Here is a 24,495-nt window from a genome sequence, read left to right as displayed (position 1 = left end):
GCCTTTGAGAACACAATAAATTAGATGATAGAAATCTCAACATGGAATTATCACTCTAACAAAACTTGGGCTAAGAAAAACTTTGTAGGGTTCCTATAATGTTTTAAGGTCTCACACAATTTTTCTCTTTCCGAGTCTGGCTAAAGCTATGGTTTTCACAGATTTGTTGTTCCTGTTTATGACTAAGACAAGGAAACAAATCACAGTCCTTCCGGTTTGGCAATGCAGTCAACACATTTTATTACCTTCCAATTTTCTTTTAAGAGAAAATGTGAGATTTCAAATAAGCCAATACAAGATTTAAGAGGGATCTAGCGGAGTCGTACCTCTGCATGGTTAGAGATTCTAAAAGGAGGGGCTGGGTCTAGAAATGGGAAGGTGAGGTAAAGTACAGGTGCTTTGGATATAAAGGAAGGTCCCGTAAGAATAAATGATCAGGGGCGCCTGGGTGGCGCAGTGGGTTAAGCGTCCGACTTCAGCCAGGTCACGATCTCGCGGTCTGTGAGTTCGAGCCCCGCGTCGGGCTCTGGGCTGATGGCTCGGAGCCTGGAGCCTGTTTCTGATTCTGTGTCTCCCTCTCTCTCTGCCCCTCCCCCGTTCATGCTCTGTCTCTCTCTGTCCCAAATAAATAAATAAACGTTGAAAAAAAAAATTAAAAAAAAAAAGAATAAATGATCAAATGTCTCACACACACACACACACACACACACAATTCAAGACGTACAGCGACTGCAGTTGTGACTACAGAGCAAGAAGCCGAAAGAGGACCGAAAACAGGGAGAAAAGTCCCCATTGTTAGATGACCAACTGAGGAATGGGAGAGATGTGCTCAAGTGTGTGAAGTTGAAACCGTGTACTTGAACCAAAGGCCATTCTAGCACGGACTGGCGTTTCGGGCAGGCTGGAGATGGCATCTCCCAGGCTCCTAAGCCTCCTCCGCCTTTTTCGGGTGGGCAGGTTAAGGCAGGACTGGAGAATGCCTGCACAGTGGGGCCCTGGACAGGTCATTCGGGGAGATCCCGTCTCCCCGTCGAAGCCTGAGCATTTCCCGAACTGGAATCAGGAACCAAACGGTGCCTGGGCCCGACTCTCCCAGGGAGGCTGCACGTCGGGCCTGGCTCGGAAGTGGGTCGGGACCTGCGACACCACGGGGTCCCGGTTTCGGCAGCAGAAGGCGGGGCGCCCACCCTCGACCCTTCCCCGGCGGAACGCTGCGGAACACCAGCCGGCACTGGAGCGCTGCGGCGGCGGGGAAGCCGGGGCGGGGCCGGGGCGGCAGGTCGCGGCCGAAGCGGAGGAAGCGGCCGCCGCCCCAGCTGAGGGAGTGTGGCCGGGGGCTTCCCGCGGGAAGACGACGAGAGGTAGTCTCTCGAGCGCTTCTAGCCCTCTCGAGCACGTCGGCTCGACCCCGCCCGGCCCCGCCCCAGCCACCGCCTCTTCCACAGCCGACGCAGGGGCCGGGGGGTGGGAGGGGAGGGAGGGACCTGCGCCAGCGCCTTTAAGGGGCGTGGCCACATACTCCGCCCCCACACGCCCCTCGCGCGCCAGTAAGGGGAGGGGTGCGGGAGGAGGCGCCAGGGCGGGAGGGGGGGTGAGGGGGGAGAGCCAGGCGTGCGCTGATGCGCAGGCGCAGTGGCCGGACGACAGACCGTGTGTTTCCAAAATGGCGGCAGCGATGGATGTGGATACCCCGAGCGGCACCAACAGCGGCGCGGGCAAGAAGCGCTTTGAAGTGAAAAAGGTTGGGTCTCGCCAGCGCCTTCCTCAGGGAAGCTAGAGAGGCGCGGATCTGGCTGGCAGGCCCGAGGATGACCAAGGCGCGGAGGAAAGGGCTTCATCGCAGGGCGTTCCTGGGACCGGGTACCAGAAAAGGAAGCTGGGGGGCGGGTCTTAGAGTTGATCGGCGTGACTGCGGCCCACTGCCAATGGCAGTATTGGTTTCGCCTGGGGTCTGAGGGACCAATCACGGATGTGCTTATTGAGATGCTCGGGGTTGCGACTTGGCTAAGGGAGCCAAGCGCCTGAGCTGTCACTGGAGGGGTGGAGGGGTGGGGAGGGGTGGAGGGGTGGGGAGGAGTGGGTGGGGTGGATAGAAGGGGGAGTCGGAGCGATGCGGTGGGTGGAGGATGGGGGCAGTGCGGCGAAAGCCGGGACCTGAGTTCCTACCGCATTGGAGGCCTCTGAGGAGCCCGGCTGGTGATCTCCTTGCCCCGCCCCTTCCCGAAGCTCGGGGTCTCTCTGACTCTGAGGGACCCCAAACCGTTCCTCGACTAATCGAGGCCTCCCTTAACCCTCTCTCTAGCCTTCGTCCCCTCCGAGTTAAAGTGTCGACAGTCTAACAACTCTTGGTTCTTCTAAGAGGTCTGTTGGTTAGTCATACAGCCGCCCCAGTCCTGTGGTGATAATCCAGAATCCCTCTGTCCAAAAAAAAAAAAAAAAAAAAAAAAAAAAGCATGGTGGAATCTGTTAGAAAATGCGAGCCCAAACGTTGTGTCATTTAGGAAGGGTTGAGTACTAGTGGCGAACGACCGGGTGAAAGTGGGGAAGCAAAAACGTGGAACGTGTCTTTTTGCATGAAATGCCTTACAGTGGGTTTGCCAACAGTTGGGGAGAAAAGTACCGATTCCCACATAATATAAAATAAATCTGTTCAAATGAAGACTCTGAAATAGGGAAAATGTTATTCCTGGAACATCTGGCTGAACACTGACAATATTCCCCCTCCCAGTGCTTTTTGGTGTTTCATTGTGGGCACTGCATGCTCAGTTACAGCCAGCAGCCATATTGAAGAATAGAAATAGGGTTTTTTTTTTTCTTCCCTTCAAGTTGAAGGTGTCGGCTGAAAAGTGCTGGAGAAGTTTAACTAGACACAGAATTGGGTTTGAAAGAGCTGAAGGTTTTGGAAGTGGCACCAAATTAGTGGATGAAAAGGGAGTTTGGGAATCTTTATAATTGCAGAAACCAAAAGGTTGAATTACTTAAATAGTGCTTTTAGATAAACTCTTGATTGGAATTATCTTAAGTAAATATGAGTCTGAGCATGTAAGCGGTGAGAACATCAGTTTATTTGACGGTTGGACCTAGACAAAATTCTCGTGAATTCTAGAGTTCGTTGTGAAATAATCTTGTGAGATTTAAGTGATGACCTTGTTCTGTGTACTGACACTGGGTAATTAGTTATCCAGCTTATCCCACGATTACCCATTTTATGATCCAATCATCATCTTAGTTCATTCTGTTCCTAGCTTTCACCTCCCTCCTCATGCTTGCAAAGTTGCCTTGAAAAGCAGATACTGATCTATGCAGAAATTGAGCTCTTCAGGAGAAACCTGTACAGAAATTCGAGTTTGGGCTTATTAAACCTAAAACAGGCACTTAAAAATTATTCCTCATCTCTTACATTGATATTGTCGATTAAATTATTTTAAGCTGTAGGAAAAAATAAAGATGACTCCTTAATTTCTGTGTTCATATACTCAACCTTTTGGAGAACGGGTGAGCATACGTGTAGCCTGCTGTTGCCCTCTGATAAAATAAGAGTAATGTAATGTCCCCAAACTCTTGTGTTTGGTGGTCTTTGTGGCTCTGGGTTAACTGCAGCCGCAGTGTGCAATCCTAAGAGTGTGCGTGCCTGTGTTACAAGGAGAGTGTATTGTTCCCCCCTTTTTCTCTTTGCAGTGGAATGCAGTAGCTCTCTGGGCCTGGGATATTGTGGTTGATAACTGTGCCATCTGCAGGAACCACATCATGGATCTTTGTAAGTAATTGGAGGAGGATGGGAGGAGATTGAGAAGGTTACAGAGATTGTGCCTATCTTGATGTGCCCAGTTTTTTTCTTCACAAGGAGATATAAAGCACAGTCAGAACACTTGGTGTCTTCTGCATCTAGTCCATTGGTAGGTTTGAAATAGAGTAGATTTAACGATATCCTGGAGGCATACTCATCTCTCAGAATAAATCTACTCAATCTAAAGATGGCAAGCACACATTTAGAATGAATTGTGGACACAGAGACACTGTAGATTATTCCTCTATATTTCCGATCTCATACCCAGACTCAAAGGCAAAAATAGTGAAAGGGAGAAAATAAACTTTGAGCTAAAATATTCTATCAAAGCTAGTTTTTGCTTGGCAAGATTTATAAAGAAAAGAAGCCAAAGAAGTAAGGAATTCAATGTTAGCCCCAAAGTTTAGAGAACATTGCTGCCAACATCTAAATAGGCAACTAATTGCACTAAAGAAATTCTGTTTAAATCTCCTACAGATTCCATCACACATAGTAGCCAATACATGGTGGATTAGATTATAGCTGTTGATGGGCTAAGTATCCTTATAGTAATAGGAGCGAGAATATTGATCATGTCAGGAACAGCCGAGGTTACTTTTTCATCCAGGTACTAAAATGGTCTGTTAGTGAGATCTGATACAAGCAAAGAAATTTCAACTTTCTCGAGTTGAAATTATAGGCACTTAGAGTTTGAAAATCACTCACCTCGTCTCCGGCTTCATCTTGTACCACTCTCCTGCTCACTATGGTAGTTTCTCTGGCTTACTTTTCATTCTTGAAGTGTCCATGCTCTCTTTTAGAGCCCTTACATATCCTGTTCCCTCTGCCTGGAATATTCTCCCTCTTCTCCCCACTACCTTTGTCTAACCCGTTAGTCTCCAGTCTAAATATGAGCCGCAAATGCCAAGTACATACATAATTTAAAAGTTTCTGGTACCCACATTAAAATAAAAAGAAACAGATGATTTGTACTTATTTATCCTGCTATATCCAGAATATTTTCATTTCAATATATAAGTAATATTTCAAAGTGAACTATTTTACTTTTTTTTTTTTTTTTTGGTACTAAGTCTTTGAAATGTATTTTACACTTCGAGCACATCTCATTTCAGACTAGCCACATATCAAGTGTTCAGTAGCCACATGAAGCTAGCGGTTACTTTATTGGGAAATGCAGAACTAATCCATAGTTGGTCTTTAGATCTCCCCTTAAACTTGCTCAGAAATGTTTTCCTAACCATACTTACATATACACAGGCTACGACAGTTCTGATAATATTCCAACCACCTCCTATAGTTTCCTTTGTAGTAGCTATTTAATTTAGTTAGTTCTTGATCATTTACTGCTAAATCGCAGCATCTAGCATAGTGTCCAGTACATAATAGGTTCTCACTAAATACTTGCTCTATGAATAATAAAAATACAAAGTAGGGGAATAGTGTGTGATTGTTGCAACTTGGAAAGCACCAGTCAAGTAACATGTGTGGTAGTTTATTGCCCTTGGTTTCTTTGAGTTTTGACCCTGTTTACCTTCTCACACAACAGTAGATAGCAGCTACCATGATGTTTAATATAGATAGAAGGAACCCATCACGGAGAAACACATGCACAGTTTTAAATGTGTTTGGGTGGGGTCTTTGATTATATGTTTGCCAATTTTGTTGCTGTGCATTTTCACAAGTAGTTGTGCCCAAAGCAAATTTTATTTTCTTTGGGCTCTCTTCTATAAATAGTTAATGATTTCAAATAACACTGTTTTTGGTTTTTGTTTTTTTTCTATATTTAAGTCATTTTGTGTCTTTCTGGATGCAAGAGAATGTACTTCTTGGGAGGACCACAACAGACAAAGGCCACTGATATTCTGACTTAGAGTGGAACATTTGAGGGATCAGTGTAGGTCTTCAGTTAGATACCTACTGGCTTCATCATTTATTTTAAATGTTAGATGAAGCAGTAGAATATGAAACTCTTTTTTTTTTTTTTCTTAAGTAAGCTCCATACCTAATGTGGGTCTTGAACTCATGACCCTGAGATTAAGGGTCACATGCTCTACCAACTGAGTCAGCCAGGTGCCTGAGAATATTGAACTCTTATAACAAAAAATTATGAAAGTGTGTTTAAGTCATGTCTTTTTTTTTTAATTGAGAAGTTTATTATTTTTTTAAATATGTTTAAGTCTTTTATTTTAATTCCAGTTAGTTAATACGCAGTGTTCTGTTAGTTTCAGGTGACAATATAGTGATTCAACAGTTCTATACATCACCCTGTGCTCATCATGACAAGTAAACTCCTCAATCCTCATCACCTATTTAACTCATCTTCCCACTCTCCTCCCCTCTAGTAACCATCAGATTATTCTCTAGACTGAAGAACCTGTTTTCAAGTCACGTCTTTTATTCATTCAGTGAATACTCATATCCTGGGCATTTTGATAAGATAAAAACAGTGACTGAGATCAAGCCTTTACCCTTAAGAAACATACCCTTTTGTTTATTACAAACACTAAAGAGTAATCTGGTAGCTACAACTGGGCTTGTCTTCCATTAGAAAATAAATGGATTATGATCCTTGTAAAAGGACTTTTTGTTAAAGCTGAAAATAAGAATCTTGATTTAGCAATGGCCATTTTCTAATAAAGTGTGGCATTAAATGAATGATTATATACACAGCTGTAAATAAATAAGAGTGATTATGGCTGTGCCCCGGTTGGATTCTTCCATAAAGCATTCTTGGTCTGAAGACTTCCTCTTTTGAGTCAAAATTGATACTGCATGCCCTCTTACAGCTTTGTATTTATTTTACATTGCTCCGTTTCTTGGTTGTTCTAAAAATACACAGTCTGCTAGGTGTTATTTTCTCCATTACCTCAGGTAATTTTGTTCCAGATGAAACGGGCGTCCAGAAGGGCTTAGACCCAGCCTTTGCTGTGAGAAGTTAGCCTCTTCCTAAACCACATGTCCATGCCTGTTTTAAAAATGTGAAATCTGTCCAAGATGAAGCCTTTGCTTCCCTAGCAGTCCTTTGGTGGTAATGCTCTTGTATTGAAGTTTAAAAGTCCCTAAGCTTTATGTATCACATGCAGTAAGCTTCTGCCTTTGCAGGGGTATGACAGGAACCTATTATGTGCTGCTTGATTGTCTGCTCTAGGCTGACAGTAAACAGTTAGTTTCCCTGTTTAAATGAACTACTCAACTCCTATACTCACTCTGCACCAACAGCTCCAGAATTCCTATTCGAGAACATTTTACACTCATATTTAGTAATTTCCCATGCCATATCCATTCTTCTTTGGCATTCTAAATTGCAATCCTCTTCCTCCTATATATTTTTGTTCTTTGTTAGGAATTGTCAGGTAAAGAATACATACGTATTTGCTCCCCATTTTCTCTGTAGAAATGGGTTTTGTTTGCTTATTCAAGTACCAAGAGTACTTTGGACTTGGCATAGAAAGACAGAGTCCCTTAAAAATACCTTGACCTGGGGGCGCCTGGGTGGCTCAGTCGGTTAAGCATCCGACTTCAGCTCAGGTCATGATCTCACGGTTCGTGGGTTCGAGCCCCACATCGGGCTCTGTGCTGACAGCTCAGAGCCTGGAGCCTGCTTCGGATTCTGTGTCTCCCTCTCTCTCTGCCCCTCCCCTGTTCATGCTCTGTCTCTCTCTGTCTCAAAAATAAATAAAACATTTAAAAAAAAAAATACCTTGACCTGGAGAAATTTAAACATGATAATGTACTTGGAAACAGTTGTTATTTATTTAAATAATTTTGCCTCTTATTCAGCTGATTTCATAATACATTGTTCTCATCTAAGTGAGAGGATCCAACTTGAAGAACATCAGATTTTATTTTCTCTCCTTTTGAATATGGTAGTGCAGTCACAGCGCCAGTAAATCCTTGAATATACTGCACAGATCCTAGATTGTCCAGTCCTATCAGAGGGAAAATCCAGTTACTGTCTTTAGGGTGAATGTGGATAGCAGGAGGAAGTTCTGTGATTTTAGATCCTTTGCCTTTCATATTTTTGAAGGGTGGAGAAAAACCCATATGGTGTATCTCTTCCCCTAAGACCAAATATATCCATTCAAATCTCAGCATTATTTGCCTACAGTTTTACTGTTTTCCACCGATGGAAGTTTGAAGTAATTGTCTCCTATTAAACAGTCTTTCCTGAACCTTTTTTCTCTTCAAATGGGAGACTCCATTTAGTTACCACCTCCAGAGACCGCAAATGATACATTAGTAATTCTTGTTCCTTGAATATTTATCCCCAGTAGAGTTTTACTCATCAGTTCTTGATCTCAGATTTGTATTCTATTTCACTTCCCCTCTCTTCCCCTTCTATGAAATTGGTACTTGGGTATATTTGCTGTAGTTTGCTCTATGTAGTCACCAGACAAAATCACCTCCGAGGTAGTAAGCATCACCAAGTCGTGTGCCCCAAATCTCTAACCCATTGGCCTTACAGATTTGCTTTGCTTCACAGTGTTTTAAAGATTTTTGAGTTTTGCTGCTTTCACATAGCATATGCTACGGTTTGCCACAGGCCTCTTCTCTCTCCTTTATTTTGCTTCTGTCCCAGTTCACACGTCTGCCTGACCCCTCTAGGGACTGAAGCTTGTTGCCCAGCTATGCCTTCTTGTTGTGAGGGCCTGCGAGACAGCATCTGCCGAGAGTAGGGAGAAGATGCCAGTTCTCAGAACAGGCAGAATTACGAGGTAGCTTTAAGAATTTACTAAATTTCCCAAATTAGGAGTAATCACTTTCATTTGGACAGGTCAGATTATGATGAGAACTAAAATGCACCTTTTCCTTCATAACTCAGTCTGTGAACAAGGATAGGAAATCATCGCAGAGCAAACTGTTAGGTCACATCTCTGCCTTCTGTGCTTCACCCCTTTTTTGTACTCATTCAAAAACGATTATAACTAGTTAACCACTTGAGATTTTGTTCAGGTTTGTACCACCCTCGCCCCCACCCAAATCATGTCCTTTTGTAATTGTGCAGGGAGGGCTGCTATGGACTGAAGGGTCGTTGCTCCTGAGGTCCAGTGATCCTGTCGTTCTTCTTCCCGCAGGCATAGAATGTCAAGCTAACCAGGCGTCTGCTACTTCGGAAGAGTGCACTGTTGCGTGGGGAGTCTGTAATGTAAGGAAACATCTTTCCCTATCAGCATGGCATGTAAACATATTACTACTTTTCCTGCTTTGCCAGTCTTGAAAATAACTAGGAAAAAAATGACTAGCCCACCTTTCTCCCAAAAGGTATACAAATAATAAAAAAGATTTTAAATCTTTGTACTATTCACCTGTTACAGATGAAAAATTACTACTTATTGCAGGGGCACCATATTGTCTTAATTATAAAGTGGACCCACTTTTGTTAGCACTTTGGGGATTCATCTTTGGGAATTGCCTTCAAAGCCTGTGGCAGTGTTTGGAATATTCTCCTGTTGGTAGAAATCCTTACCTTCCGAACAGATTTTTTTTTTTCTTTAAAGTGCTAGATACCTTGTGGAACTAAGTTTGGTGAATAAATTGATATTCAGGGGACTGCGTGTATTTTAAAGTATGGCAAATGTACTAAGTTAGGATTTTGTTTTAACATGGCTCATGCCAGAAATGTTTTGTCCAGCATCATTGGACAGAATGTACACCCTTCCATGGTGTGACAGCTGTGAACGATAACAGCATCAAATATGTTATTTCTAGCATGTGTTAAAAATTCATCTGTAGAGCCATATAGTCCTAGTCACGGGAGCTAAAATTGTCCTGTCCGAGCCTCCTGTGCCAAGGGGACAGAGGAACTTCAGCTCCCAGCATGGCACAGGCCTAAGAGTCTCTGGAGTCAGACCCCCATTCCCTGTCCTGGACTCACTTGCTAAGTGACTTCCAAGCAAGGTATTTGACATCCCTAAGCCTGGGCTCCCTCATGTAGGCACAGAGTTATAAACAGGATGAAATGATTTTCTTCTGCCACATAGTAGACATAAGTATTTGTTGAATAAATACATATAAATACAAATTTGGGGTGTTGGTGGTTACTGAGCAGATGGCAGCTGTCAGTACTTTTCCCCATCAGGCTGAGGCTCTCCCCTCCCCGCTCCCCCAAGCCCCGTGCCTTGAGGTGCACCTTCTGAATTCTGCCAGGGCCCTTTGAGGAGTTTCACAGTAGCCTGTAGTGGCCAGGGGACACCTTTGTTGTTTATGGGGATAAAGAAAACATAATCTGGTTCCTTGCTCTGCCTGACATTCAGGCATGTACTAAAAGCCATGTTATTTTTTTGGTGGAAGGAAAAGGGAGTGAAGTTGCCCTTAAATTTGGCTACAGAGAGCCTAGCTCAGGGAGCCTGCCATAAGGGAGAGCTGGCATGGTGCGGCAGAAACCTTCGGACTAATGCTGGCTTCTAGTTCTGGGTCTTCTCGCCAGCTCCGTGAATTGGCAAGTCCCGCGATTTGTCTGGGTTTCGCTTCCCTGTCTGCACGATGAAGGTAATAATACCTGTCCCGATTGCTCTGAGGCTCCAGTTAGGTGATATGTGTTAGCATCTTCTGTAAAGTGTAAAGCACTGGTCAGCGTACTTTAAGACTGCTAAACATACCCATGAGCAGACCTTAGGTCATGAACAGGAAGAAAGTTGGGACCAGGTGGTCCAGCGATTGCTGTCACCTGCCTCACAGCCTCTTTCCCTCCATCTTCTGCGGTAGCTGCAGCATACAGGGACCCGATGCCTGATGGGGGAGGGGGGACATGGAGAGAGGGGTCTTGAGTACTCTTAGGTGTCCCTGCCACCTGGTCATTGAGAAAAATGCCTCAGCCTTCTGCTTTTTAGAAATTTTGTTCTCTTTTACAAAGAGCTGCGTGAGAGTTAGGGAGTTGTGCGAAAGGGATCGCGTGAAAGCTCTCACTCTGGGAAAGTATTTGTCCTGTTGAGCATCCATAGCGTACTAGCTGTGGGTTCCACTTTTAGTTACTGAATTCTGTTCTTGTCTTTATCAGAAGACAGCGCACGTGATAATAATCCACTCAGTGACTCTTCTTGAAGTTCCATGCATGTTTTGGTAGCCTTGCTGACCAGATTTCAAGGCTGCTATTAAGTCAAGTTTGTGAAAGTTTTCATTATTTTGTTGGGGTGCCCACATTACTCCCCTGTCCCCCACCTGAGCCAGCCCCTCACAGACGAGAGGAAACCACACCTGCTGCTGCTGTCTTGCCACTCTGCTCCCGGAGAGGGAGGAGAGCAAAGGTCCAGGCGGTGGTGGTGTGGTTAGTGTCTACATGTCATTAACCCACTGCGTGCAGCTTTTCCTTTCCCCCAAACCTGAAAGCCGCCTCATAGCTCTCTGTCTGTTACCAGCTTTCTTAGTATTCTTGCCGTTTTACTTCTTGCCTCGATCACGAAATAAACCATTTGATGCTCCTTTAGCTGCTCGTATGCAGTTGGTCCATCATCATGCTTCCTTTTACCCTAATTTTTTATCTCATTCCTTTTTAAAAGGACATGCCTCACCCCTTAAAGGCTTCCTGAGTACTGAGCTATTGTAATATCAGTACATCTTTGAACAAATCTGGAAATGAGGTCCTTGGAACAGAGTTGAGCTGGGTGTGGGACGATTGGGGAAGTGCCTGTCTCAGCTCTGGGTGGGTGGCAGTGGCAGCGTGCTACCCCAGGCTGAGAAGACGCTGCTCCCGGGGTTCCCATTCTCCAAGATGGGGGAGGGGCAGTTGGGGACCACGCAGGGGGAAGTTTCAAATCTGCGTGTGCTCAAGGGCTCCCGGCTTGTGTCTGAGGTAAGTACAGGAAAGTGGAAGCCTTCCCTTATAGCCAAATGAGACCAGGAGGCCACATTCCACCTTCCCTTAAGGGAAGGGGAGAGAGCATACCGGTGGACCATGCACCGTGCTTCCTAAGTAGTTTCTTCTTTTAGTGGTTACAACATTCTTAACAGATGTTTCAGTGAGCATGGCCTGTACCTGACCACGGCGTAAGCAGTTGTTGCCCTTTTGCCTCCCGTTGTTGTCTCCCATTGCTCTCCAGCCCCGTGTGTCACCACTCCAGTGCCCCTGAGACGCATTATCAGTGGATGGCCAAGCCCGCACAGGATGATTTTTAATAAAATGTGTCTTTTCTTCCAGCATGCTTTTCACTTCCACTGCATCTCTCGCTGGCTCAAAACACGGCAGGTGTGTCCGTTGGACAACAGAGAGTGGGAATTCCAAAAGTAGGTGTCTCTGGCTGTTTTGACGTTGTAAGACTGGGTTTTATGGTCCGTGCCCTTCTTTGACTCACCCCAGGCTGGAGGGCGCATAGTCTCAGAAGATGGACACATGAAACATACCTTGTTTTACAGACTAACTTTTGGTTAAGCAAGGACTCATCTGTGAGGAAAATGCACAAAGGTGTGGCATCCTAGAGTGTGCCAGCTCCCAGGGTCTGTGAAAGTAGAATATAGGAGAATCTGCTAACTATTAAATATTTCCAGAATCACATCCGTAATAAGGATCCAGGGGCTCACCAATGTCAGGTATCTTTCCTTTGGGCTAGAATTACATACACCGATCCTGTTTCATTGGTTTATCTCATGCTGATTAATTCTGATATAGTATTTACGGTTATATCGACTAAATTATTATATAAATAAAACATGACATGGTAGATTTCTTAAAATTCAAATAGTCAAGAGGGCATACCAGAAAAAATTAGTTTCCCACCTTAGACTCCTAATCCCAGTCTCACAGCTGACCGTCAGCTTCTTAGTACTTCTGACTATCCACACGCATGCTTGCATGTACACGGGTAGATATACATGTATAATTTTAATATAAATATGAGCATCCTACATAGTAATTCACCTTGCTTTTTCATTTCATACATTTTAGAGTTAGTTTTTCTATATCCACATATATCCTTTCTGATGGTTGCATTTTTTTATGTCGACGTACCATAATTTATTTAATCAGTCCCCATTGATAGACATTTGGGTTTCAAATTTTTCACTGTTAGTATGTAGGGATGAACATCCTTACACATGAATCTTTGTGAATATGTGCGTGTATATTTGTAGCAGTAGTTCCTAAAAGAGGACTTTCTGGGTAAAGAATGCGTACCTTCTTTATTTTTTATTTTTTTATTTAAAAAACATTTTTTTTAATGTTCATTTAGTTTTGAGAGAGAGACAGCAAGCTGGGGTCGGGGGGGATGCAGAGAGAGGGGAACAGAAGATCTGAAGCGGGCTCTGCACTAACAGCACAAAGTCAGAGTTCAACGTGAGGCTCGAACTCACGAACCGTAAGATCATGACCTGAGCCAAAGTTGATGCTTCCCCAAGTAAGCCACCCAAGCACCACCCCCCATTTTTTATTTTTGATATTGTCAGATTTTCCTTTCCCAAGAATGCATTCTAATTGACGCTCCCTCTAAACAATGCAACAGAATGCCCCCTTCTCCATTTCCTGTCAACGCTCTATTATGGCACTTTCCCACCTTCACTAGTCTGATAGTTGAAAACTAGTATTCAGTTGCCTTTTCTGAATTTTGAGTGAGATTGGGCTACTTACCATGTTTTTATGCCTCTTTTTCTGTGAATTGCCCTTTTTTGTTGCTGTTGAGTTTTTGATCCTTTTCTTTATCAAATTTTTTATGAGAAAGGAGGTTTTTATTTAAACATGAGTTTTGATTAACAGGATATAATGAGATTTATAAAACAAAAATTGGGATTCTTTAGTTTGTTAAATGTTTAGAAATCCGTTATTGGTACAGATATTTTGCTTTTAGACTTATTTATTTGGTAAAGAATTTTGGAACTCTAACCCAATGCATGTTCATTTTTTAAGAAACCTGTCAAATACTCAGTGTTTAACTCCTACCATTGTTCTTCATTCAGCATGTATGCTACATAATGTGTAAGATGTAAAAACATATGAGACAGTCCTTCCCCCTCCTTAGGGAGCTTGCATTCTGTGTAAAACCATGAAGTCATATCTATCAAGGAACTTTTCTGTGTTCTGAAGAGGCCTTCATAACTGGCTCTGCCCTGGAGCAGGCTCCGAATTCCGTTTTGGACCACAACTGTCCCATGTTTCCCATGGAATATTCCCAGGACTGAGCCTAGAAGGGGGGGGCTGTGTGTGAAGAATTCCTCATGTTGGGCTCTGACAGCACCACTTTATCCCGCAGTTAACGGTATTAACGGTACATTGGGAAAACAAATTCCTAGGAAACAAGTTGCGGCATTCTTTAATCTGATGGACAACTTCTGGGTTGCTCTCCAGTCCACTAACAAACACTGGAGCTCTACCCTGTATGGAATTTGGCACAACTTTTTTCTAGACAGTATTCAAGTGGATTTCTTGTGGAAATGCAAAAAAGATCTAGTAGTCCTTTGGGCTGATCGAAGCCATGACCCAGAATTTCATTGCCCTGGGGTCCACCCATGTATCAAAGTATTTTAATCAGAGGCTAACTATTCAGAAAGAACCAGGACAGAGGCCCCTGGGTGGCTCAGTTGGTTAAGCATCTAGCTTCTGCTCAGGTCATGATTTCAAGGTACGTGGGGTCAAGCCCCACATCGGGCTGTACGCTGACAGCTCAGAGCCTGGAGCTGCTTTGGATTCTGTGTCTCCCTCTCTCTCTGCCCCTCCCCTGCTCACACTCTGTCTCTGTCTCTCTTAAAAATGAATAAAAAAACATTAAAAAAAAAAAAAACAGGACAAAGATTGAGTAAGACAACAAGGAAGGATTTTTGTTCAAGAAATCCATTTATATATAGAAGAAATTTCCCGGCCCTGTTTATTTTTATAATCTTGTTAGAGCCAAATTTTGGCTTTTGGGGAAATCAGAAACTACCTGAAATCCATACCTCTCTACAGTTCTCTTTCTGAATGTGATCAGGCTGGAAATTGGACCTGGTGATAGATTTTGAAATTGAAGGCTGTTCAATGACTATTCCCTGTATTTGCCTGAGTTCGCAGAGTTGAAGTGAAAATAGCCTGCAAGCGGAAGGGAGGCCGAGTGCTCAGGGGTGTCTGAGCCGCTGACTGGAGCCAACAGGACAGTTCCCTTTCATAGCCACTGGCTCCTCCTTTTCCCTCTTGCTTCCCTAATACTGCCCAGCATATCTGGTGACTGGGAGAGTCAGGTGGGTATAGGTGAGTCCCACGGAGGGACCATCACTAAGAAGGGGATAGTAGGTAGGAGTACCTGGGTGGCTCAGTCGGTTAAGCATCCAACTCAGGTCATGATCTCACGGTTCATGGGTTCAAGCCCTATGTCGGGCTCTGTGCTGACAGCTCAGAGCCTGGATCCTGCTTTGAATTCTATGTCTCCCTCTCTCTGTACCCCTCCTCTACTTGTGCTCTGTCTCTCTCGCTTTCAAAAATAAATAATAAACATTAAAAAAAATTTTTTTTAAAGAAGGCGGTAGTAGGTAAAATGTTACAAAGGACAAAATGAAAGGGGCAGAGAAGGTTTTCATCACATTTCCTCATGTGTTTTTAGCAGATTTTATAGCCTCAAACAGGAAATTACTAAGGAATTAATAAAATAATATACTTTGTCTTTCAGGTATGGGCACTAGAAAGAAAATTCTTCCATCGAGCTCAACTGTTCTGTTATTCATTTAATGACTTGCCCTCCTGTTACTTAAGTATAAATTAGATAGAACTGTGTCTTTTCTGCTTTGTCTTTTCAGTTTGCTATTCCTGCAGCCATATTGTATTCTGTGTCAAATAAAATCCAGTTGGATTCTAGAATAGATGCTGTCTCTTGTGTATGTGAAAAAAGTGAACATAAAGGCTGGAAAGCCAGCTTTTGAAAGTGACATGTTTGTTCATTAGAGCAGAGTTGTCCTGTGAGTCTGCTGCTTGGTCACCAGGGATCCCGATCCACAGCCCGCTCGCTGATGGCAGCCTTGGGTAGGTCATCTCTCTGCTCTTCCTTTCCCTTTAGAACGGCTAAAAGGCATCATATGCGCACAGAAAGAGGCTTTGTAAAATGTAAAACCACTATACAAATGTTAACTTTGACCATGTGTGACATGTTGCTTTCTCTTCTTAGTTTAGAAAAATAAACCGGAAAAAATCTAATACGTAATTTTGGCTGGCGAAAGAATAATTTGTAGGCTCAAGTTGAAAATTGGTGTCACATGGGGCGCCTGGGTGGCGCAGTCGGTTAAGCGTCCGACTTCAGCCAGGTCACGATCTCGCGGTCCGTGAGTTCGAGCCCCGCATCGGGCTCTGGGCTGATGGCTCGGAGCCTGGAGCCTGTTTCCGATTCTGTGTCTCCCTCTCTCTCTGCCCCTCCCCCGTTCATGCTCTGTCTCTCTCTGTCCCAAAAATAAATAAAAAATGTTGAAAAAAAAATTAAAAAAAAAAAGAAAATTGGTGTCACTTAGAATGGAATTGAAAAAGAGAATTCAAGTTGCCTCTGTCACCACCATCTTTTGTAATTTGTTCAAAATGTCTTAGCCATGGGGACGCCTGACTGGCTCAGTCAGTAGAGCATGCAACTCCATCTTGGTTGGGGTCATGAGTTTACGCCCGTGTTGGGCAGAGATTAAACAAAAAAGGCTTGGCGATGAAGGAATTGCCAGTTCTAAAACTAATTCAGTGGTGATCATGTAGTCTTCAGCTGAGAAAGTCGAGTTTACTGTAGCGGTTCTCAAACAAGGGTCCGAGGACTCCTGGGGGTTCCTGGACTCTTACAGGAGATTCATGAAGTTCCTTTTCCACTACATGTCTGTATGAGGCCAGCTTTTCCTTACAAACTTCAACCAAAGTAACACACTGAATGAAGAAGCAGGCATGAGAATCCATCTGTCTTCTATTAGATATAAAAGAGATATGCAGAGTATAAAATCATGCCACTCTTTAATTTTTTTTGTTTTGAAAAATAGTGGCTTTTAATAAAAATATTTATGTTAACATGTGATGGTTTTTGTTCTTTTAATCTTTTTAATTTCTTGGTTTACATTCCATTATGGTAAATGTAGATATTTACTCACAAAAACAAAAATTCTTTGAGGTCTTCAATTTTTAAGATCATCTAGGGATCTTTAGAGTAAAAAGTTTAAGAATATCTAGGGGCGCCTGGGTGGTTCAGTCGGTTGAGCGTCCGACTTCAGCTCAGGTCATGATCTCACACTCCATGAGTTCAAGCCCCGCATCGGGGCCTGGAGCCTGCTTCAGATTCTCTCTCTCTGCCCCTCCCCCGCTCATTCTCGCTCTCAAAGATGAATAAACATTAAAAAATTTCTTAAACTTTTTTAATGTTTATTGTTTATTTTTGAGAGAGACGGACACAGCATGATCAGGGGAGGGGTAGAGAGAGAGAGGGAGACACACAATCTGAAGCAGGCTTCAGGCTCTGAGCTGTCAGCACAGAGCCCAACGTGGGGCTCAAACCCACGGACCATGAGATCACGACCTGAGTTGAAGTCGGATGCTTAACTAACTGAGCCACCCAGGCGCCCCCCAAAAAAATTTTTTTAAGTTTAAGAATATCTAGCTTAGTTATTAAGAACTTTGAGGTCTTAATGAACCTGGATCAAACCCACCTTGCTCAGCTAACAGCACCAGGCACACAGCAAGCACTCACAAGGAGGTAGCTGCTATTGTTGGCTGTTAATTTAGGACCATCTCCCTCAACAGAAGCATCCTCTTCTAAACCCCTTTCAAGTGGTCAAACTGTGAATACTTCAATAGCGAACACATTGCTTTTCACACAGATGACATTACGTATCTGGGGAGATCGGCTTGAGTATTAATTAGTACCCTAGGCTGCAGAGTACAGAGATCCAGCTTCTGCTTAGGTAAGGGAAACTTACTGGCGGGTATGAGGCTATGTAATACAACAGAAGAAAGGGCTAAGGATGCGGTTGGACCCGAGAATGAATGGAACCGGGGAGGCACTGCTGGGATTCTCTGCCTCTCCGAGGACTCCCCTCCTATGGCAGGAAAACAGTGCCAACACTGCCGCCTCTTCTCCCACAGCTGCTACGTACGCGAGAGGGACTCACTCCAAGCTCAGATTCCCCAAATCCCAACTGGGTCAGGGGCCCATACCTGGACCAATGGGCACGTTCGTGTGGACAACAGTGACTGCCTTGAGAACCCCCATCGGAATGGAGGGTAGCCGTTCCCAGAAGAATGGGAGACAGACAACACAAGAGGTGTCTACTTCAAGACTTGCTAAGGAGTTTTTTTCCCTACCTTGAGCCAAAACATCTTGCAACGGACATCTCGTTATTCTTGTGTTGCCTCGTGAAACTGGTGGACATGAACCTTCCCTGAGATATTAGTGACATTACTGCTGAGTGCCTGTTGTGTGCCAGCCCAGAGGACACAGCCGCGTTAGACTAAATCTCTCCCCTGAAAGAGCTCATAGTCTAGCCGGAGGATCCTGGGAAAACAAATGAATATGGAACTTAATTCTGGAGAGCTCCACAGGGCTCAGACGTGGGCTTGATCTTGCAGTGCCCATTCTCTTGGTTTTCCTTCTCTCAACTCCTATGCCTTGGAAGGGCTCCTCTATCTCAGTCTGCCCTGAAGATTCCATTCTTGAAGTTTTGCTTTGTCTGAGAGACGGCATCCTCACCTGGAGTCACAATAGCGGGCCAGACCCTCCAGTGGGCTCCTGAGACCGGCCTGTGCGCATCTCTTCCCAGATCCACTTTTGGTAACCTCATGTTGGTAGTTTGAAATTGGCCACAGTGGGTGTGTTTACACCACAGGAATTGGGAAATGCTACAAATCAGAGCTTCCTTTCCGTGGAGAGCCGGTTGTTACCAGCACACCACTGCATAGTTAACTGTCTTTAGGATAGTGGTATCCAAATGTGTCCATTGTCTATCCCTGGCTGTGTGTCTCACAGGCACTTCAAACTCAACAGGTCAACGATGACTTTCCTTCCATTTTCCCAAAACATAACCCTCCTCCCGGATGACCTCTCCCGGTTAATGGCGTTGCCACTCATCCAATTCCTGAAGCCACAGTCATTCAAAAAGCATTTTAGATGCTCTCCTCTTCTTTGCCCCTGTGTCTAATTAACCATTAAACACTATTCATTCCACAGATGTGCTCTCACTAAAACCTGTACCCTCTTCTCCATTCCCACTCCCACGGATGGAGTCTAGGTCCTCTTCATTTTTCTCTAAAATGATTGCAGGGGCACCTGGATGGCTCAGTCAGTTGAGCGTCTGACTCTTGATTTGGGCTCAGGTCATGATCCTGGGGTCGTGGGATCAAGCCCTGTGTTGAGCTCCATGCTGAGCGCAGAGCCTGCTTAAGACTCTCTCCTTCTGCCCCTCTCTCCCACTCACATGTGCTCTCTCTCTAAAATAAAATTAAAAAATAAGTAAGATGATTGCAGTTCCCTCCAACTGGTCATACTGTCATTTGTCTCTTGGCTACAAACCAAAGTGAATCTTTAATTTGGTCTGATGCCCCTTCCACTGGTTGAGAAATTCCCCACCTTGAAGAAAGCAGAAGTCATTTCCCATCATAGACTTTGAACCTCCCAGTTCCTGGCTCCTCCAATTTCCTTGCAGCTGGAACCAGGGAGGTTACCTAACCTTCACTAGAGACATGCACCCTGCCATCCATTACGGCCGTGGGCAGCAGCACCGGCAGCACCCAGGGCCCAGTGCAGGTAGCAGAATGGGTTATGACACCCAGTGTTGAACGGCCTCAACAGCCAGCACCTTCCCAAACTGGTTCTGTGGCATAATGTTGGCTGGGATCCCAGCTGCTGCCTGTTTTCTGAGCCCAAATCCCCATCATGCCTGGTGTTGCTGTGAACTCTCCAACATCCTTTCAGTGTCTGCTGTGCTAGAAAAATCAGTCAGCAATTTGGTTCTCAACTCTCAATATTATCCCCTCTCATCCCCACAACTTTTCCTTATCCACTCTTTTTTTAAATTTTATTTTAATTTTTTTAAATTTTACATCCAAATTAACATACAGTGCAACAGTGATTTCAGGAGTAGATTCCTTAATGCCCCTTCCCCATTGAGCCCATCCCCCCTCCCACAAACCCTCCAGTAACCCTCTGTTTGTTCTCCATATTTAAGAGTCTCTTATGTTTTGTCCCCCTCCCTGTTTTTATATTATTTTTTTGCTTCCCTTCCCTTATGTTCATCTGTTGTGTGTGTTAAAGTCCTCATATGAGTGAAGTCATATGGTATTTGTGTTTCTCTGACTAATTTCACTTAGCATAATACCCTCTAGTTCCATCCACATAGTTGCAAATGGCAGGATTTCATTCTTTTTGATTGTCGAGTAATACTCCATTGGATATATACCACATCTTCTTTATCCTTTCATCCATCGATGGACATTTGAGCTCTTTCCATACTTTGGCTATTGTTGATAGTGCTGCCATAAACATGGGGGTGCATGTGCCCCTTCGAAACAGCACCCCTGCATCCCTTGGATAAATACCTAGTAGTGCAATTGCTGGGTCTTAGGGTAGTGCTATTTTTAATTTTTTGTTCCAGTCCACTCTTTTTTCTTAAATAACTTCATTTATTTATTTTGACAGAGACAGAGACAGCATGAGTGGGGGAAGGCAGAGGGAGAGAGTCCCAAGAAGGCTCTGTGCTGCCATCACAGAGCCCAATGTGGGGCTCAAACCCATGAAGATGTGAGATCATGACCTGAGCCGAAGTCAAGAGTTGGACGCTTAACTGACTGAGCTACCCAGGTGCCCCTCTTTATTCACTCTTAAAACACTCCTAAAAAGCTCATCATTTCATTGTAATGTCATCTGACATTTTCTACTCCTTTCCTCAGCCAAAAGAATAGTCTTCTGAGAGTCCTTGGTCTATCTTTTCCATTCCTTGTTCATGTCCCATGTTTTGATCAGGCTCTTTTCAAATCAGAACCCACTGGAGAGTCGATTCCCTGGGTGATGACATTATTTTATTTAGATGCTCCCTCTTTTCTATTTGGATCAGTTTTCGACCTACTGTTAGAACACCTTCCTGGGATTCTTGTAGGCCTGCTGTCCCGTCCCCTAAACTGGGCCTTCACCGCATGGTACACAGAGCCTCATGCAGCCTATAACTGCATGGCAGCATATCCTGGTTCTGCACATCCCCTTACAGCCTCACACAAGTCCTTCCTTTGGACTGATCCCAGGGCTGTGTTGTAGCTTCAGTTGGCCTTGCTTGACTTTCCAGGATATTTTCTTGATATTCCAAGAATATCTCCCACCCAATCCAGTCAAGCTCCTAGTCCCTCACCTCAGAACTGGCCCTGAGAGGCAGGTCCCCCTCCAGGCTCCTCTAAATACAGACTAGGCCCCTGCCACCCTTTTGGGCCCCCATCGTGGAGGCTTCCTCTTTTCTCTGAACATTTTGAGATCTCTATGGTGAAGTCTGAAACAGCACGATTGCTTTCACCGAAGTGTCCCCTTTAGTCAGAGTAACCTCAGAGTAGCAATTTTTCAAACTAATTGTGTCTACGTTTTGGATTCTGAGACATGAAACTATCCATTACACAAAAGTAGAACCTATCAGCCTATACTTACAGGAGAACTAAACTTTTTTGAGATGCCTTGATAATTAAACATTCTATTTTTTGCCAAACTCCTCTTCCTGTGACGGATTGCCTCTATCTCGCTTAAAGACACTACCATCTAGTCAAACAGGTGAGAAACTTTAAAGTCGTCTTTAATGCCACTTTTGCCCTCATCCCCAATATCTGTGTGGCTGCCATGTCTTATCTCTTTGACTTCAGTTTTGCTCCACATAAATCCACTCTCTTCCCTCTTCCCCCACTGTCTAGGCCTTGAGCCTAGATTGGCCTTAAGCCAGCCTAGGCCTGGATTGTTGAAATGGGTTCATTAATCCCCTCACCTACAAGATTCGGGAGCTGCAGTAGTAGAAAGTATCATAAAAGAATAACTCAGGGGGTTGATGGGGGGTTGGGGGGGTGGGTGATGGGTATTGAGGAGGGCACCTTTTGGGATGAGCCCTGGGTGTTGTATGGAAACCAATTTGACAATAAACTTCATATACTGAAGAATAAAAAAAAAGAATAACTCAGGGGGGCCCAGTTCTAGAGTATCTGAAGATTCTGCTCTTTCATGAAGCTCATGTCCCATAGGTCTTCTAGATTGTCAAGAGTCTTCAGAAGGCATCTCCATTTGTCCATAGCTGTTGGAGAACATGGCAGACAGTGGAAGAAGGAAGTTATATCAGCCAACCATTTCTCTTTGTATTCCACTAATGTTTAAATCTCACTGAACATCAGAACATCTTGAAAATACAATTGCTTAAAAGGTATAGAGACACAGAAACAACCTAACACTAATAAGAATGGTATAATAATTACCGTGTGTGTGTGTGTGTGTGTGTGTATGTATGTGTATATACATATATACAATATATAATAATAATGGTATTTTCCAAAACTGTGAAAACCAAGAAACACAGAAAAGCATTTCTTACATGATGCCAACAGGAAATTGAATCATCATGGGCCTTGCAAAAATCTTTAAAAAAAAAATACAATATGTGGGGCGCCTGGGTGGCTCAGGTGGTCAAACATCAGACTTCACCTCAGGTCATGATCTGACGGTTTGTGGGTTTGAGCCCAGTATCGGGTTCTGTGCTGACATCTCAGAGCCTGGAGCCTGCTTTGGATTCTGTGTGTCTCTCTCTTTCGATGCCCCTCTACCACTCACGTTCTGTCTCTCTCTCTCAAGAATAAATCAACATTAAAAAGAAAAATACGTACAACATGCAGGGGCGCCTGGGTGGCTCAGTCGGTTGAGCATCCGACTTTGGCTCAGGACATGATCTCGCAGTTTGTGGATGCCAGCCCTGTTTCGGGCTCTGTGCTGGCAGCTCAGAGCCTGGAGCCAGCTTCAAAATATTGTGTCTCCCTCTCTCTCTCTGCCCCTCCCCGGCTTGCACTCTCTCTCTCTCTCTCAAAAATAAATAAAATTTTTAAAAATTTTTTAAATAAAAAAAATATATACCACATGTAAAAATGGGATTTCAGTTAGGCGGATTAAATGCTGGGTCATTTATAGCTGTTTTCATGTATTCTTGTTGTTTGCTCTTGCATTTGAAATAAGGAAGAAATGAGCCCCCTAAGCAACTAAACTGTTTACAGTTCTCGGAAGGTTCCATTTATGAAGACCAGTGACTCAACGTGCTGAAGGTTTATCCCCAGGATTTAGCACGTCCATAATGCTCTCATAGATGCGGGGAGCCTATTTGCTCCGCCCATCAGATCTTTGCTTTTGAACAAAGTCAGTTGCGGGGCTCCTCCTCTCCACTCCCACCCCAGGTCATCTCTGAGGCACCTGAGACTATATTTAGCTGCTTGTGCTACATTGTCAATCTTGCTCCGTTCATTACCCACCCGCTGTGTGTTGCAATGAAGATGGCAGAAGCTATAAGGCTCTGGAGCCTTTGTCTCTCTCCTTGCTTTATCTGAGTTTGCAAGCACCTCCTCTTGCTTCGTTGTAGCCCCTGTCCTCCTGAGTATCCGGCATTATCTGTGTATTTTTACACAGCGATTCAGATTTCGACCTGAGGCCTTTTTGATGCCCGGTGTCTTCCTACGGTGAGAGATCAAATGAGCTTAGGTTAAAATCCTGACTCTGCGACCATCACATGAGGTGACTCTGAACAAGGTTCTGAGCTTGAGTTCCTTACTTCTAAAATAGGGATAAGGAAAAAAATGGTATAACTAGGGATACCATGAAAGGTGATAAAGAAAATTAGATTGCCCACTGAAATTAACACTGAACAGATCAGAGCTGGGATTTCAGATGGGCAGAGAGAGGAAAAGTGGGTCCCAGGCAGGCAAGAATGGACTGTAAAGGGATTGAGGGCATTAATATATCTGAACAAATAATATGTTGATTTCTAAAAGGGATTAATCATGGAAACCCCAAACTGGAGCCTCACTGAAGCACAAGTAGGCAGTGCCCACCCCTGCTCTCTGCAGCGGGGGCAGCCTTGGCCAAATAGATTTTGATTATTCACAGCCCGTTGGCAAAGCTAACCTCAGTTTGGAGATTTTAGCCTGGTCATTTTAAATATTTTCAACATCTAACTAACTTTAAAGAACCTGCCCATGGCGTCCCATTGTACTTAAGAAAAATTGAAACTTCTCACCCAGGCTGACTCATCTCTAGGTGACTTGGCCCCTGCCCTCCTGCCTGACCTCATTTAAAAATGCCATTCCCCTGGGGCGCCTGGGTGGCGCAGTCGGTTAAGCGTCCGACTTCAGCCAGGTCACGATCTCGCGGTCCGTGAGTTCGAGCCCCGCGTCGGGCTCTGGGCTGATGGCTCGGAGCCTGGAGCCTGTTTCCGATTCTGTGTCTCCCTCTCTCTCTGCCCCTCCCCCGTTCATGCTCTGTCTCTCTCTGTCCCAAAAATAAATAAACGTTGAAAAAAAAAATTAAAAAAAAAAATGCCATTCCCCGAGGAACTGGGTGGCCCAGTAGGTTAAACGTCCAGCTCTTGACTTCGGCTCAGGTCATGATCTCACAGTTCATGGGTTCGAGCCCCATGTTGGGCTCTGCACTGGCGCTGTGGAGCCTACTTGGGATTCTCTCTTCCTCTCTCTCTGTCCATCCCCCGCTCATGTGCTCTGTCTCTCTCCTCAAAATACATAAATAAACTTTGAAAAAAATTTTTAAAAAAAGAATGTCGTTCCTTCTGGTGCTCACAGAGTTCCAGCCACTCTGGAG

The 24,495-nt window shown here is 44.2% G+C and overlaps 1 protein-coding gene and 1 long non-coding RNA gene across 2 annotated transcripts; both read left to right on the top strand.

Moving 5' to 3' along the window:
- The first annotated feature begins 1,601 nt into the window (after nucleotides 1-1,601).
- Nucleotides 1,602-15,876, top strand: RBX1 (ring-box 1). The gene is made up of 5 exons (XM_025926382.2): nucleotides 1,602-1,741; nucleotides 3,679-3,757; nucleotides 8,863-8,933; nucleotides 11,922-12,007; nucleotides 15,349-15,876. Exons 1-5 carry the CDS (start codon nucleotides 1,664-1,666, stop codon nucleotides 15,359-15,361), a joined length of 327 nt encoding a protein of 108 aa, XP_025782167.1. The 5' UTR covers nucleotides 1,602-1,663; the 3' UTR covers nucleotides 15,362-15,876.
- A 297-nt stretch (nucleotides 15,877-16,173) lies between these two features.
- On the top strand, nucleotides 16,174-22,114 carry LOC147578871 (uncharacterized). The gene is made up of 2 exons (XR_015253281.1): nucleotides 16,174-21,432; nucleotides 21,891-22,114. It is a non-coding gene; the product is annotated as an uncharacterized LOC147578871 (long non-coding RNA).
- The last annotated feature ends 2,381 nt before the right edge of the window (nucleotides 22,115-24,495 follow it).

Source organism: Puma concolor, chromosome B4 (assembly GCF_028749965.1).
Source record: "Puma concolor isolate L17-30 chromosome B4, mPumCon1.1.hap2, whole genome shotgun sequence".
Taxonomy (NCBI): Eukaryota; Metazoa; Chordata; class Mammalia; order Carnivora; family Felidae; genus Puma; species Puma concolor.
Note: the sequence above shows the minus strand (reverse complement) of the source record. Positions and strands in the feature narration are given on the sequence as shown.